This window comes from Siphateles boraxobius, unplaced genomic scaffold (genome assembly GCF_051911475.1).
Source record: "Siphateles boraxobius isolate OS27281-9 unplaced genomic scaffold, OSU_SipBor_1 5, whole genome shotgun sequence".
NCBI lineage: Eukaryota > Metazoa > Chordata > Actinopteri > Cypriniformes > Leuciscidae > Siphateles > Siphateles boraxobius.
Genome location: NW_027509141.1, coordinates 30,562,294 through 30,579,397, shown reverse-complemented (window position 1 = coordinate 30,579,397; position 17,104 = coordinate 30,562,294). Strand labels below are relative to the sequence as shown.

The following is a 17,104-nucleotide window of genomic DNA, read 5'->3' as shown; positions in this document are numbered from 1 at the left end:
AGGGCGATCATATTCTTATATACATATATCGTATTGTTGTATTATTAAGTTCTTATGATTCCCTCACAGAACATTCAGATTGTCAGTAATACTGCACGCATCCAGACTCATAAAATAAAGTACTGTGTTACTTTATTTTAGAAAATCAGAAGCACATAAATGACTAGCAGGCTCTGCTTCAAGTCCCCATGAGCATTAACGAGTTCATAAGCATTTCATTTAATAATACCACATTTTTGCACAGCACTTCATGTGCTAGTAATGGAGATTACACTGAGCTCTGTATGGAGAAACTCATTTGAATTCCTGGAAGAGATAGCTGGTCCCTGCAGTTACTTCATCTGTAAAATAAAACTAGTGCTTACTGGTGTAGTTTCTGTTCCTAACTATTAGTTCTTTTCAAGTGAAATGAGGAATTCAAATGAGTGTTTTGTTCTCTTTCAAGTTCTTATGAGCAAAATGTTTAGTTTTCTGTTAATTTCTCATTGCTTCTGCATTATTTAGCAGTTGCTTTAAAGCATTTTTCTTATGAAAAATTCAGGGCAATATCATAAATAAACTGTGATGAAATATTGAATCGGTGCTCCCAACTTGATACTTTTAGAGCAGATTATTATTATTATATATTTATTGTTTGACTAGTTTTGATGATGTACGCTCCAATTCACTGGGTTTCTACGCACACTAATCAGGGGATATCTTTACATTTTTAGGTTCAGCAGATATTTTTATCCATGGCAGATTAGGTTTTTGATAGAATGTTTGTTTGATGGAAGTCTCAAAAAGTATTTTTAATTTTGTTTTAAATAACTTTAAAAATTTAAATTACAATTTATTGCTGTCATGACTTAAGAATGAGATTTTGGTACTCAAGAAACATTTCTTATTATTGTCAATGCTGAAAATGGTTGTGTTTCTATTTTTGTGCAACAGAGAACAGCATTATTATGAATGTATTTACTGTCATTGATCAATTTAGTGTTCTTGCTCAATAAAAGTATTAATTTCTTTAAAAAAACAAACAAATAAGCAAACAACAGAGAAAAAACATACTGACCCCCAAACTTTTGAACGGTAGTTTGTTACAGTTCATGCATTCACTGGGAATCAAACCCACGACTTTGAAATTGCAAAATTCACTTCACTTGGCCTTTGTATTCAATTATTACTTTTTCCTAGTCTATTTCCTAAAGAAGCGAAATATTGACAATTGACTTCCCATTATCTTTGAATTCAAATTCTGTTCAATTTTGAATCTCCGTCCTGTGTAGCCGAGTTTGCAGGACACTATTGGGCTGTTGGAATATACCTTTTTGGGGTGAAATGAGAAAAACGTCTCTGTGAATCAACCTGGTCGCTTCAACTTTCAATTGTACATTTGTCAGAATTTTGCATTTCCTGAGTCCAAAGATACAAGGTGAAGAAAGTCTTGATTGTGTGAAGGTTTCAAAGAAAATCTGCCTCTACATACAACTTGTATAACTTTTGCACATATTTCCACACAAATGAGACAAAACTTTAAATGCTTGGTTTATTACAAAATCATTATGAACTGTGTTCCTTGAATCTTCTTGTGCTGTATTAGTGCTTTTTTTCCCGCCAGACTGAAGGTGGAATGCTAATCCTATGGCAGAAACATATTATACCCCTGCAATCAAAACCTTAATGGGAAATCTGTGATTACTGAACACCAATCCCCCCACCACCTCCATCGTCTTTGTGCAAGCTAGCGAGAGATACACATTATCTGATTGCTCGACGCCAAAGACTTGCATTGCGGAACAGGATTAGGGGGCTGGTTGCACTGCAGACAAACACATGTATTGTGTGTTTTCAGTGGAAGGAACAGTAAAAGACGACTGTCGAGGCTCAGTGAGCCAAATGGTGAACACCTGAGAATGAAATCTCTGTGCCAAATATGGCAGAAATACAGCTCACTCCTGTCCGCTCATGCACGAATTTATAAAAATGTAGTGTCAGTGTCACTAGGGTCACAAAAAAGTCCTCATTTATCACATACATTGTGTGTTGTCTATTCCAGGTGGTGTTTCACAATGTAGAAGCCCTTACAGAGAAATTATTCCCCATCGTGGAAGCCATGCAGAAGCACTTCAGTGCAGGTTCCGGCGCGTACTACAGCGACGCCATCTTCTTCCTGTCGGTGGCCATGCATCGCATCATGCCTGCAGGTGAGATATGTGATTCGGCATTGCCATTGTTTATAGGCACAGGAAAAGCAATTGCAACTATAATTTAGCTTTTTTTAATATTGTAATGTTGATGTCCATTAATAAACCGGGCATTGTATATTACAATATTGTTGGCTCTTTGACAAATTGTTTCTGTTCCTCTTATGGAAGTTGTGGACAATAAAGGTGACTGAACTAAACTAAACCTAAGGCCGTGTGTCCACCAAAGCGTTTTTTCACGCACCTGGCGTAAAATTCTAATTGTTTTCAATGGGAGCGCCGCGTTTTTTAAACGCCATGAGCGTAACGAGGCGCTGAGCGCCTGGCGTTTTTTACTGGTCGTCGAGAGTTGAAAAATGTTCAACTTTGGATAAAACTCAGCGCTCATCACGGTCACTTTTTACACAGCCGTCCAATCACAGTGGAGGAGGGGCGGGACAAATACCACACCGACCAACTGTCACAACATTCTTTCTGTACAAAGACATCAACAAGCAGAGCTAACCGAACAAAATGGATGAAAAATACATTTTTAGTATGAAACAAATTATCTACGAAATCAGTTACAAGTAAACTGTGCTGCGGATATTCTGTATCATAGCAACGAATCGTCTCAACTGAAAAAACGCAGCGCTGCCAAAACGCTCTCAAGCGCCCACAGCTAGGCGTTTTCAGCAGAGCGTCTAGCGTTTTCAGCTGACTAAAAATGCTTTGGTGGACACACGGCCTAAAGGTTAAAACTTTGTAGTTTCTGCAACACTAACATCTCCATATGGAATTGCAGGAATAATGACTGTTTCCAAAAATGGAACCACATAATGGCCATGAATTTCTATTTGTCTATTTTTTTAATCTTTAGGGGAAAAAAGTTATTAAATAAAACATCTAAAAGCAATCAAAAATTATATTGTATTAATAATAACAATTGTTGTTGTTCTTATTATTTTGTCTTGAGAAAAGGTATAAATAAAATATCTAAAAACAATAAAAAAAATTCTACTCTAATAATAATAACAATAGCATCAATAATAATCATTATTCATCATCTTTAAGCAGTTCCTGTGACACTAACATTATAAAATAAAATATAACAATAAAAACAATAAAATGTAGAAATAAAAAGAATTGTATAATAAATTTTGCTTAGTGACGCTAATGTCACATAAATTACATCATATTTAAAATTTATGTTTAGAAGTTGCATTCTGTCTGTTTTGTAAGTCATGATTTATTATACTGACTGAATTTGGATTAACCCACCTTTTCACTACAATATTGTGACCCAACTTTTCCATTTGAAAAGTGGCAGCTTCAGAACATTCGGTGTTCATGTAAACTTCCCCATCACACTTCTGCACATTCTAACCATGTTATCTAAAGGTCAGTACATTCGGCCATCCTGAAAGGACAGTTGAACACGAGGCTGCTGATGGTGTCATATGTGCCGACTCACTCACAGGTGCTGAACGGGCACATGGCACAGCGCTCGGCAGGGGAGGGGGAGGGGTGGGGTTACGGTCGATGGTCCTCTGTGACACTTCTGCCACTCACTCACTCTCACATTGAAACAAAAGGCCATCCAGGCATGGTTTGCTGTGCCAGCAGAATGCCCAGATGGGTTTTCTGCTACAGTAAATGCAAATCACTGGACGACTCTGTCAGCCTAACAAATCAATGATACCGTGAGAGGGAAAAGACCTATGAGTGTTTGATAAAGCTTTTAGGTTCATGGCTGTGACACAGAATACTGACATTACTTTTCTTTCTTGGAACTTCAAACAGTATATCATATCCATGTATTTGACAGCCTACACCCATCCACTCCCCATCTTGTTCTTCTGAGTGGGAGATCTTCCCAGGGAAGTACTGCCTAAAGTGCTCAACGGGCCGGGTTGGCCCGACGGGACCCGCGGGTTCGGGCCGGGTTCGGGTGGAAAAGATAAGCAAATGACTCGGGTCGGGTCGGACCTCGGGCTTAATCTTTTCCGCTCAGTGAAAAAAAAACAACATTTATTAATCATCGCTGCTGTTCACCGTAATGAAATCTGGTTGCTGCGTGCAACGTGCATCGCAGGGCTTACCTGACGCCGCTGCGTGCACGCCTTTAGCCTGGAGAAGAAGATGGAGTTGGTGAAAAGTTAACTTGCCGCAGGTGAATTCACCGTCGCTAGACTCGCTACTGCAGGAGTGAGAAAATCAGAGGTCTGGAAAGTGTTTGGAGTGGTGCTGGATTCTGATGGAAATTCTACAGGTTATGTGCAATGCTCAAAATGCAAGGTGCTGATGAAATATGACAGCAAAAAAACAGGGTCGTCCTGAAGATTTTTATTTGAGGCATATTTAGTATATAGCCTATTTATATATTTAAAGTTTGTTTCAGTTGTTTGTATTGTTTGTAGGCTATTGTTAAAAGACGTGAACATTAAAGGTTGATTTGAATTCCCGTCTGCTGGTCATGATAATACGTGTATGAGAAAAAAAGGAAAAAAAAAGAAAATCGGTGTCGGGCCGCGGGCCGGGTTCGGGCCGCGGGCCGGGTTCGGGCAGATAATTCATGTTGATGTGTCGGGTTACATCGGGTCCGGGCTTTAAAAGCCACGGGCCGGGTCGGGTCGGGTTGTAATTTTCAGGCCCCTTGAGAACTCTAGTACTGCCTCTCAAACTAAAGGAAGCCCATTCTGATTCTGGGGCCGGGGCCTTCCGTGGTGCTGACGTTGTATGTGCACCTTATTAATTCAGAAACTCCCCCCTGGGCTGTTCACTTTCCAGTTTGATTCAGTGGGTAGAGCCTTTGATTTTGCGATTTGGCCATTTATATCTGCAGGGGTGCGTGCGTTTGTTTGTGTGTGGAAGCTTAAGGGATTTGAGAGCATGGCCTGCATCTCCTTTTTATTTTTACGCTTATAGAATTTATACGTGAGACAAACAATTGCCAGGTTGACAGAAAGTAGGTCATTTCACTTTATTGTTCTCCCGCATGTCATTGAAATGGAAATTATCCAGGTGTGTAAAAAAAAAAAAAAAAACTTCACCTAACTTGACAAAATAAGGCAACCTATCACATTCAACTTAAGTTAACTCAACTAATTTGCTAAAAATTAAAGTCAACTTAATACTTTTGCTCATCTAATGAGTAACAGGTAGTCTTTTGAACTTTTGAAATTCTTTTTAAGATAACTAAAGATTGTTTAGAATTTAGCAATGCAAGGGGCTACAATACTTGTTCTTTCCTCTTATTTCATTCAGTTTGATGTTCAAATTTAACTACATGATATGAACATCCTTTGCCTCTTAAAACAAGAAGCAAACATTTAACCCTGATAGGCAAATAGTGAGATGCACAACACAGATCTCAAACATGGTGTTGATCAACAAATGTCAATTCCATAAAAAATATTTACTCTGAGCAAAATGACAGCTGAATAATAGTGACAATAACAGCTGCATCATAAATTTAGCCAGTAAATGCAAAGCAATGATCATTTTTTAATAATATTTACCACATAATTTGTTTAAGCTGCAGTGCATGCTGAGAACTTGCACAACATTTTTCAACATAAAATTGTTCAGATAACAATTTGGGGACAAGTTTTTGGACAAATACTTGATAATCTAACTAAGGTCAATAAAACAACTTTTGATTGCAACATGTTTAGATTATTGTTTAGTTCAATCAAGCTACTTTTATCTAAATCCCTGCTGTTTTGTGAGATGGAACCTTTTTATTTTATTAATAACTACTAACAAAATATTTTTTTTACAAAAATAACACCACACAGGCATTAATAAACACCTAATGGATAAGATTATGTCAAAAACTCAATTTTGACCAAAAGTGGAGATAGAACCATATAATTCTAAGCTCACGATTTGTTAGAAGAACGTTTTGTAAGTTGGATTTTTTACACTGTATGAATACACTCTATGTTGAGTCAAGTCCTCGCAATTGAATTATTTTCTTTTTGTGAACTGTATAAGAACTGCACATTCAGAAAGTTTAGACACTTATGTGCATTGATCCAATGACCCAAATTTACATTTGTTCCTCACTTCAGACATTTTGCTGTAGACCAATTTTTTTATAGCACTTTGCAACTATAATTTCAATGGTAATAGTTTAGACTTTACAAAAAACTGGGGTCTGATTTTCATTGTCTTTGAAATTAAATATTACAGTATGAACAGTGATATTGTGAAATATTGCAAAATAAGTTTTATATTTGAATATATTTTAAAATATAATTTATTCCTATGATGGCAAAGCTGAATTTTCAGCATCATTACTCCAGTCCTCAGTGTCACATGATCCTTTAGAAATCATTCTATTATGCTGATTTTCTGCTCAATAAATGCTTCTTATTATCAATGTTAAAATTGGGTGAATTATCCCTATAACGGTGGTTTTTAATTCACTTTTGACCCACTGACTGACTGCTCGAGCCCACCTCGAGGAATTCCATCCTGATTACCCGAATTTCTCTTAACGTCCGGAGTGGGTCTGTCTGCTTGCATGACCCGTCTCTCCCGCCAGTCTTATTCCGGTCATCAAGTCTACTAACAGGTCGGTCAATACCGGCCTGCTGAGAGGCCGAATAAGTGAGCCATGAGGAAGAGACTGACACCATTACTCTCATTTATACCATGATCCCTGGAAGACCACTGGCCCGCTGAGGAAATTAGAATTTCTGTGGGTCTAAAAGAGCAAGATTAGGTGCTCAGTAATGATTGTTTGTTTGTTCTTATGAAGTATTAATGGTGGGAAAAGAAGCACATGCCCAGTGATTTAAAAAAAATAAACGCTCTGATTAATGTTCTTCTCTCATATTGCTGTGAGGGATTTGGCTGTTCATTAAAGGAACATTGTGCCTGGAAGTGGGCTGGTATATTAACTGCTTAGCCTAAGTGACAACAGGAGCTGTGAAAATAATTGGCCCTTGTTTCAAATGGCTTTAAATCTGTTTTTATTGTGAAGAAGTCCCATGTGTTCGGCAGCTCGTGAGGGAACAGAAAGCCCTTGTTTTAAGACTTTCAGCTTTTTCACTGCCTCAAGAGTGTTTTGTCAACAAAGTCTGCTTCTTTGAGTTTTTAGCAGTTGTTTTTATTGTGTCTGCTGGTAAATGGATAAGCTAGAAAATCTAAAGGTAGATTTTTATTTTTATATTTATACCTAATCATGTTGTTGCTTTCATTGATATTGGCGGTTTTAACACAGGTTGCTATAGCTGTGTACTAACCAGACACAACATGACAAGATTCCAGTGACGAGCAATCATTCGCAAGAAAGCACAACATCCATCCATCAATCAATCGATCGATCAGAACCATTCTTTCAGTTTGGGAACTACTTGCACACATTAATACTACAACTGAAGAGCATAAAACTAAGAGCACTTACATTGAATATGTATTCTCTATACTTTCGTTTTTCTTGCTTTTTATGGTTGTGAAATGTCTGCTTCTAAACTTCCTCATCATTTTTAGTATTTTTTATATACGATTATAGTATTTATTTGAAGCAATTGTCATTTTTATATTTTCAGTTTTCATTTTTTTTTATAATTATATGTGCCAATTTTTGTTTTGCTAATTTAATTGTAAATTTATTTCAGTTTTAGTTAAGAATTGTAGTACTTCAACTTATTTTACTTAAGTTAGCTGCCAAAGCAATATTTACAATTTTAATTTAAAATTTTCATCTAATATTTATATTTTATTCCAGCTTTATTTCAGTAAACTAAAATATTTTTTTTATAGTTGACAATAACACTGCATAAAGTTTTTTATTTATTTATTTTTTATTATTTGTCACTTTATCATGTTGCTTTTGGTTAGGAAACGGTGTTTGATTTATATATAGTTGCAGACAACTACAATTTGCTACTTTTTTGTCTCTGTTTGATGTAAAATAAAGGAGAGACTAAAAATATTAAATCAAATCAGAGTGATCTGTAAAACTACTTAAGATACTGTTTTATCAACATTTAAATCCAAAAGACATTTGAACAACTAGTAAAATTTTCAAATGCTTTAAAGAGCGAAGTAGACCTAAGACCTTAGATATCCCAGATATTTCTTATCAAAGGCAGTCAGATTGTTTTGTGTAACTACATTATAAATGTCATATGCCAGTTGGCATACTAAGGAATTTCTGTCAGAATGAAAACATGCATGCATCTAGAAATGGATCATTTTGAAACGTGCCTTAAAGGGATAGTTCCCTCAAAAATGAAAATTCTGTCATCATTTACTCACCCTCAGGTTGTTCCAAACCTGTGTGAATTTCTTTGTTCTGTTACGGCATCATCTCTCATACCAGATATTAACTACAGCATTGCGTTTATCCTTTTGCCACTTGGGACATTTTCCTTATGTTTTTTGCTAATAGAGAATGGCTAGATAAGGCTGGGTTTTAATCTCATAATGTGATTGACCTACATTAGCCTATATCACTTACTGTTGTTTTCACCAAGGAAAGCATCAAAGCCATAATCCACGGAGAACAGATGGAATTCCACCTGCTCCGTACATATAGTTGGGACCAATTGATAATTAAAGTAGATTACTATCCGTGGTCATCGCTAACCACCTTAATATGGTTTTAAATTGTGAATGTGCAGTACATTTGCTGGAGATTATATCTAAAAAGAAGGGGAAACCTAAACGATGCAGATATTTCCCAAGATGATGCTGTGAAATGGCCACTTTTCTAAAAGTGTGTCAAGCTTCGGGGCTCCTAGTCGTTTTAGATGACCAGGCTATTTTTGAGCATGTGCAAATGTGTGTTCCCTACTTCCCTTGGGTGAAAAGATGCTGGGAATGTCCTAGATGAATCTCGATTTGTATGTACTTAGCTAAAACTAAACTAGAAATTGTTTAAGGCTCCATAGGCATGTTTCCAGCACCCAAGGCCATGGTGGAACTGGTGAACTCTAAGTGGACCCGTTTCTTGAAAGCCTTCATCGCTTCAGGCCGCAGAGGCCCAATGAGATGAATTAGTGCTGTCGTTAATGATTCAAAGGCGCATTTTAACCTGCTTGCTGACATGCCCTCGGGTGCACATCAAGCCTCTGTGGCTCATCCTGCCCAAAGCGATTGTGCCTCTTTTGATCTGGTGTACTGTGACGCATGGGTTTTATTTTTGGAGGTTTGACGAAACCCTCTGGTAAAAAATTATCCCTATTCAATTTGAGGCAACGTGAGGCACCAAACTGAATCACAAAATGCTAACTGTTTACAACTGCAGACATTTTTGGTGGTGACAGTGGCTGGGAACTATTTTTATGTAATTGCAAATAAGCAATATCATGAGTCATGACAGATATTGTAAATCTACACTGCCTGTTTTTATAGCTCTCTTCTAAATCAAGTCACACAACGTTTACAATGAAATCATACTATAATGTACTGGCATCATTTGTTAACATTAATTAGTGCATTAGCAATATACAGTAAAACTAAATTTTTTACAGCTTTCATTCAACTTTATTTTAGTTCACATTGCACCAAGGCTGCATTTACTTGAAATAAAGTGAAAACAGCAAAATTGTTAAATATTTGTACAATTTAAAATAACTTTTTTCTTTTAATATATTTGAAAATGTCATTTATTCCTGTGATGCAAAACTGAATTTTCAGCATCATCACTCCAGTCTTCTGTCACATGTTCCTTCAGAAATCATTCTAATATGCTGATTTGATGCTCAAGAAACATTTCTTATTATCAATATTGACAACGGTTGTGCTGCTTAATATTTTTGTGGAAGTCATGATGCACTCTTTTTCAAAATCCTTTGATGAAGAGAAAGTTCAAAAGAACAGCATTGCTTGAAATGAAAATCGTTTGTAACACTATAAATGTCTTTTCTGTCACTTTTGATCAATTTGATGCATCCTTGTGGGAAAGAAGTATTAATTTAAAAAAATCTTATTGACCTCTAAACTTTTGAACGGTGGTTCGACGAAATTATAAGGTTAATATAACTACTATTATCTGCCTCCAGCTGCCTACTAAACTGTGATGGGATGAAGTATTTTAACTTTATATCAAATTATATCAGTTTTGTTTTGATCACTGTAGGTCTCCAACCCTGCTTGTAGGGCTACCATCCTGCAGAGTTTAGCTCCAACCCTAATCAAACGCACCTGAACCAGCTAATCAAGGTGTTCATGGTTTAACAGATGAGTGTGATGGAGCAGGGTTGGAGACCCCTACTGTAAACTGTAGATGTGCTTCCTGATTCCTGGAAATTCAGCAGTTGTCCTCCTTTTATTATTGCTCATGAAGTGTTTTATTGTCAGCCTGTGTGTTTTGAGTGGAGCGCTGAGATCATTGATATTGATTCGTCTAGTTTCCGCTTGTTTGGAGAGATGTCGATGTGAAATGCCTGACCGACTAAACAGCTCTGGCTGGCCTCTCTCTGCTCATTGTTCTAATTACAACAAGCATAGTCTGGGCCCCCTATGTTTTGCTTTCCAAATGTGTGTCTTTGTGTGTCCTGCTCTGCTCAACAATGGTGCGTCCTAAATGTTGTCTTGAGGGCTTTGTTGTCCAGTGTGCTCACACGAAAACCCTGAGGCCATCCGACATGAGAATAGCCCTCTGGATGATCATGTCCCATCATTTGTTATTTTGTGTTTCCTGCATTAGTACACCCAAAAAATGTATGCAAAATCCCTTATCACTGCATGTCTCGCTGCTCACAACCTCTAGAATGAGATTATTTAGGTGTTTGTTGATTTCAAACAGATTTGCTTTACGTTTCTCTTCTTTTTTTGCCCCCTAGAACTGAAGCGCATTGTTCAGTTGGACCTGGACCTCAAATTCAGAAGCAACGTCAGAGACCTCTTCCAAGAGTTTTACCATTTCCCTTCTAAGGCCGTCATTGGAATTGCACGTGAAATGCAGCCAGTTTACAGGTATCTGATGCAGCTCTATTTACAGTAATTGGATTGGGTTCACTGTTCTCAAATTTATATGCTCCCTACTGATATATCTGATGCAATATAAAATATAAAAATATAAAAAAGTATGAATTATATGCACTCACCTAAAGGATTATTAGGAACACCTGTTCAATTTCTCAATAATGCAATTATCTAATCATCCAATCACATGGCAGTTGCTTCGATGCATTTAGGGGTGTGGTCCTGGTCAAGACAATCTCCTGAACTCCAAACTGAATGTCAAAATGGGAAAGAAAGGTGATTTAAGCAATTTTGAGCGTGGCATGGTTGTTGGTGCCAGACGGGCTGGTCTGAGTATTTCACAATCTGCTCAGTTACTGGGATTTTCATGCACAACCATTTCTAGGGTTTACAAAGAATGGTGTGAAAAGGGAAAAACATCCAGTATGCGGCAGTTCTGTGGGCGAAAATGCCTTGTTGATGCTAGAAGTCAGAGGAGAATGGGCCGACTGATTCAAGCTGATAGAAGAGCAACTTTGACTGAAATAACCACTTGTTACAACCGAGATATGCAGCAAGGCATTTGTGAAGCCAAAACATGCACAACCTTGAGGCGGATGGGCTACAACAGCAGAAGACCCCACCGGGTACCACTCATCTCCACTACAAATAGGAAAAAGAGGCTACAATTTGCAAGAGCTCACCATAATTGGACAGTTGAAGACTGGAAAAATGTTGCCTGGTCTGATGAGTCTCGATTTCTGTTGAGACATTCAGATGGAGGAGTCAGAATTTGGCGTAAACAGAATGAGAACATGGATCCATCATGCCTTTTTACCACTGTGCAGGCTGGTGGTGGTGGTGTAATGGTGTGGGGGATGTTTTCTTGGCACACTTTAGGCCCCTTAGTGCCAATTGGGAATCGTTTAAATGCCACGGCCTACCTGAGCATTGTTTCTGACCATGTCCATCCCTTTATGGCCACCATGTACCCATCCTCTGATGGCTACTTCCAGCAGGATAATGCACCATGTCACAAAGCTTGAATCATTTCAAATTGGTTTCTTGAACATGACAATGAGTTCACTGTACTAAAATGGCCCCCACAGTCACCAGATCTCAACCCAATAGAGCATCTTTGGGATGTGGTGGAACGGGAGCTTCGTGCCCTGGATGTGCATCCCACAAATCTCCATCAACTGCAAGATGCTATCCAATCAATATGGGCCAACATTTCTAAAGAATACTTTCAGCACCTTGTTGAATCAATGCCACTTAGAATTAAGGCAGTTCTGAAAGCGAAAGGGGTCAAACACAGTATTAGTATGGTGTTCCTAATAATCCTTTAGGTGAGTGTGTGTGTGTGTATATATATATATATATATATATATATATATATATATATATATATATATATATATATATATTAAATTGTATTTGCCATCATCGATATATTTTGTTTTAATGATAGTTTTATAATTTTTTAATTGTTAAATATAAAGCAAATCTTCATACATACATACATACATATCATACATTATAATGTTGGTTTTAGTGTTTTATTTTTTATTTATTTAGACAAAATAGAATTTTAATACCTGTGAAAATAACATGATTAATTTTGGTGCATTACAGTGCTATTTTAGTATTATTTATTTTGTATTATAGTATTTTTTTAATATATATTTTGAATTTGTTTTTATTTTAATATTTTCAGCTTCATTAAAATTTGTATGTGCTTTTTTCATTTTTATCAGTTAGCTTTTTTTATCTTAAGCTTTATTTCAAATTTAGTTGTAACCTTGAATTTTAGTTGCCAAGATTTTGATTGTAATATTTATATTTAATTTCAGCTTAATTTCAAAAACAAGTTTTAGTTAACAATAACAAGACTGATGCATTCCTACTAAAAAGTACTATAATACCACTTTGTTTTGTATTTTACATGGTAATACCATGATAATTTATTGTACCATGGTCATATAAGGATAAATATGATGGTACATAATCATGCAGTACCATAGTATATATCAAAATCTCATGGTATTACCATCTGATACACTAGTACCATCAATGTACCATGGTATCATCAGAGAACTGTTTTGGCAATAAGTAGCAAGTACTAATACTGTACATCAAACATGCAAAGGAAATAGAGGTGCAGTCTTATTTTGCATTTAAGTTTAGCAAAACTGTGACATTGGCAGCTCTAGCACAGTCCTACTGTACAGTTTGACCGAAACAAATCCTGAAAGAGACTTTGGACAACCTGTTCTCCTGTTTCCCTTGCCAAAGAGAATGTCGAAATGGTCAATGGCGTTTGTCTTGTGGCCTGGCAAAGTTAAGTTTGACATGAAACTGGGACACATTTGGAACCGAATAGAGGTGGAAGCCTTTTCACAGTGTTCTCCAAGAGCCATCATGTGACCAGAGCTTTCAGGAAACCGTTTCTAATAGCTCCAGTGTTTAGTCACTGAAACATGAGGAGGAAGCTCAGATTGGTGATAGGTATTCACAAAGGAGGCTGTTTTTTTTTCTGGTTGCTTTCTACTTCTGTGTTTGTGTGGTTCTGTGTATGTGTGAGAGATGGATAGACAGTAGGGGCTTGTGGCCTTAGAAACCCACACAAACCTTACAATGATGTTGTGTCTCCTTTGAAGCAGACTTTCCTAGTTCATAAATCTTTCAGTCTCCTTTTACAGGCGCAAATGTATTAAACAACTTTAATTATTAGGATCTTAAACCAAAGGTGTCAAGACCCGCATTATTGCACATACAGGCATGTTTTATCAGATTAATGTTGATTTGGATGAGATTAGATGGCGCTATAGTAACCAGCATTCCCTTGTTGGATGTTGTTTCCCTTTTCAGTTGACCTACATTTCCATTAGATATTAGCCTCTCTTCAGTCAGGGCCACAAGTCAAGTGTTTGTGTAAGAAAACAACAGCAAATTGTAGCAAGCACGTCTCTATGTTAAAGGAATAATTCACCAAAATTGAAAACCAGTAAAATTTTACTCACTCCATTGTCATTTTAGCTCATAGTATTATTTGTTCTCCTTCCTTGAAAGCATATTGACACAATTGGATTGTCATCCCAAAAAAGCGATACAATAGCTTTGCGTGAGAATATATATATTTTTTATGATGTTATAAATTTTATAATTTCAGGGTGAGTCAAGATGTAACAAAAAGTAAGTTGGGGGTGAACTGTTCCTTTAAGTAACAGAACTCCAAGTAAACTCCATTTGAACTCCACAGTTTTTACTGTATTTTTGATCAAATGATTGCAGCCTTGGTGAGCATAAGATACTTTTTTTCTCAAACACTTTTCAAAAATCTTACCGACCCCAAATTTTTGATAGTTGGTTGCTGTGAATGATGACCTTTCTTCAGAATTTTGTATTTGACTGACAGAATCAAGTATTCCAGAGAGCGTTGTCAATTGAAGAGTGATATTGATAGATGTGACCTTACCTTACCTGGTGTTATAAATTCACTATTGTTTTTCCATTCACCCAATTTTTGAATTTTGAAATCTAACATTTCATCATGTTTTGTCAATACATTTTTTATCTGTCTATTCATCATTTTGCAGAGGATCCTGAAATTGAACTATACTTGATTTGGTAGTGATCAGCTGTGAGAGGAGCTCAAATCATTTCTAGAAATAAGCCACGCTGATGGAAAAATTTCCCCCATGAGTGTTTCTTCTCCACAACAGAGTGCAGGTTTTCCACAACTGTTATCAGACTGCACACACAACTACTGTACGCAAACAATTGAGATGAATGAAAAAAGCACAATCAACCGCTGAGATATCTGTGGTACGTCAGCGGCGGCCGCACTGGGGTTTGGTGATGACATCTAACACCTGTGGCAGAACAATGACCCCCTTAGGCCCATCTGATTCACTTTTGGTCTTTTCTAAGCCTTCTGCCCGGCTGGCACTGGTCTTGCGCTTTGTAGGCGATGCTCCCTACTGATGCAGCATATTCGGGCGTCTCCTGGCACTGATGTGCGTGGTTCTTTCGGTGTTGTTGCATTACTCTTGCTGCAGCTGAGGCAGAGAGATTTCTCTCCAGAGCACTGTTTTTAGCTAGTGAAGAGTTATTTTAGCTCATGTGCTTTTTAGCTAATGAAGTGAGACTTTAGAAACAAATGATAGACCAGGCTTTTTTAGCATGGTGGGTGTAACTATTTTGGGGTTCAATTCTGAAAGACTTACATTACATTTTCTTGCTTATTGGTTCAGTTGTTTTTGCAGGTTGCCTCTTTGATTTTCACTTGATATGGGAGTAAGTTAGTTGTCATTTATCCAGAGCAACTTACAGCATGCCACGAACAGACAACACAAAGCATCAGGCTCTGCAAAACATTTTCTTTTCCTAATTAGTATTTTTGTCTTGATTTCCAGTCAAATAAAAATATATTTAAGCTTTTTAGAAATATAATTATTTAATTAATAGAATATCTGGAATTCTTGTTTATTTTTATTTTTTTAAATAAATATATTAATTGCGTATTGGTTAACTAATTTTGCCAAATTCATTTACCAGCATTTTTGCTTTCTTGTCCAGTAAAAACATCAAATGTTTTTGAAGTAAGGTGCATTTCTTTGAGAAGCAAAATGTCATAAGAAATTTAGAGTTGGTTTTGGAAAATATATCCTGAATCAAGTTTCTTTTTTTAAAGCATACATTTCATAAAGAATTGTTAGATTTGTGCTTAATAAACTTCATTGAACATATATTATTTAAAATAAGAAAATATACAATAAAATAAAATATAATGTATATGATTAAATAAAACCATATTAATAATTTTAAATGATATAAAAAATATTAACTTATATCATATAAATTATATCTAGTAAATTCTATGAAAAAACCTTAATATTTTATTTTGCCTGTCAAGTAAATGTACTTTTTTAAGGGAATATATATATATATATATATATAATCATTTTTATTTTTGGTTGTTGCTTTCTCAGACCTTTAAAGTAATGAAACATTATTTGCAATGCATTTGTACTCATTGTATGTATAGGATATTCAATTAGAGATTTGAACATATTTGTGTTGCTTGCATGGAATGTACTGTATGAAGCAGCTGAGTGTGACGTGAAGAGGTGCCAGAGCTCAGGATCGCTTGAGCCCTCATATCTCGGTTGTGAGCCTCTCCCTTCCACGGGCCTCTGTTCCGAGCGGACCGGGGCGCAAAATGGAGCGTGGCAGCGTGCCAGGTCTGGAGTCCTCGCTGAGCGCACGGCTCGGAATGAATGCAAACACAGAGCTGGGAATTCTCTAATCGGATTGAGAGCTTCAATATGTCAACAATTACACACACCCTTTATCTCCCTGTGGAACTTAAGCATAAATGATTATTTGTTTTCGAGTACTCCTGTTTATTTATTGATTGGCTTGAAGAATAATTTTCATAAGATCTGTATGGAGATTAGTTGTTCCGAGCAGAGAAATCTTTTGTAAACAATCCGTAAAGACTTGTAGTTTTTGATACCGCTGTCTTTTTAGGCTTCTTATGATTTGAGCATCAGTGTGCATAATTAATTTTTTGGTGTCGTCGATATGTGGGTTCTTTCGACCATGGAAGAGATCTAGACATCACTTTAACTAAAGGTGTGTGGTGGTTTTACAGCACGTGCAGATTTCGTGCTATGGCTGCTTATTAAATTGTGCCGTTTGCTCCTGAAAATCCCCATATCTGCTAAATGTAATATTTGAATATTAAACTCCAAAGACTCAAGACAAACAAATGGACTGTAGAGGACTTCAAACAATCCTGACAATCAAGTAGAAAATATGTTCTAATATTCAGACAATCTAAGTTACTTCACCATCATTGTCTCTCTGTCTGTCGAAATGCTTTTAATTTTTTTTTTAACTCAAATGTTAATCTTTAAAACATGAATCATGTATTTATATTGTTTCGCCAAAATACATTTTTTAGTATGTTTTATATAATTGTTTTGATAGAGGGAAACAAGATA

General features: G+C 36.5%; 1 protein-coding gene across 1 annotated transcript in view; it reads left to right on the top strand.

Annotated features, from left to right (window-relative positions):
• The window catches only part of xxylt1 (xyloside xylosyltransferase 1), a 37,805-nt gene that overhangs the window by 6,177 nt on the left and 14,524 nt on the right, over positions 1-17,104 (top strand). Inside the window, exons 3-4 of the mRNA XM_077203798.1 lie at positions 2,042-2,189; positions 10,973-11,105. Of these exons, the coding sequence (XP_077059913.1) occupies positions 2,042-2,189; positions 10,973-11,105 (281 nt within the window). The remainder of the gene's footprint in view (positions 1-2,041; positions 2,190-10,972; positions 11,106-17,104) is intronic.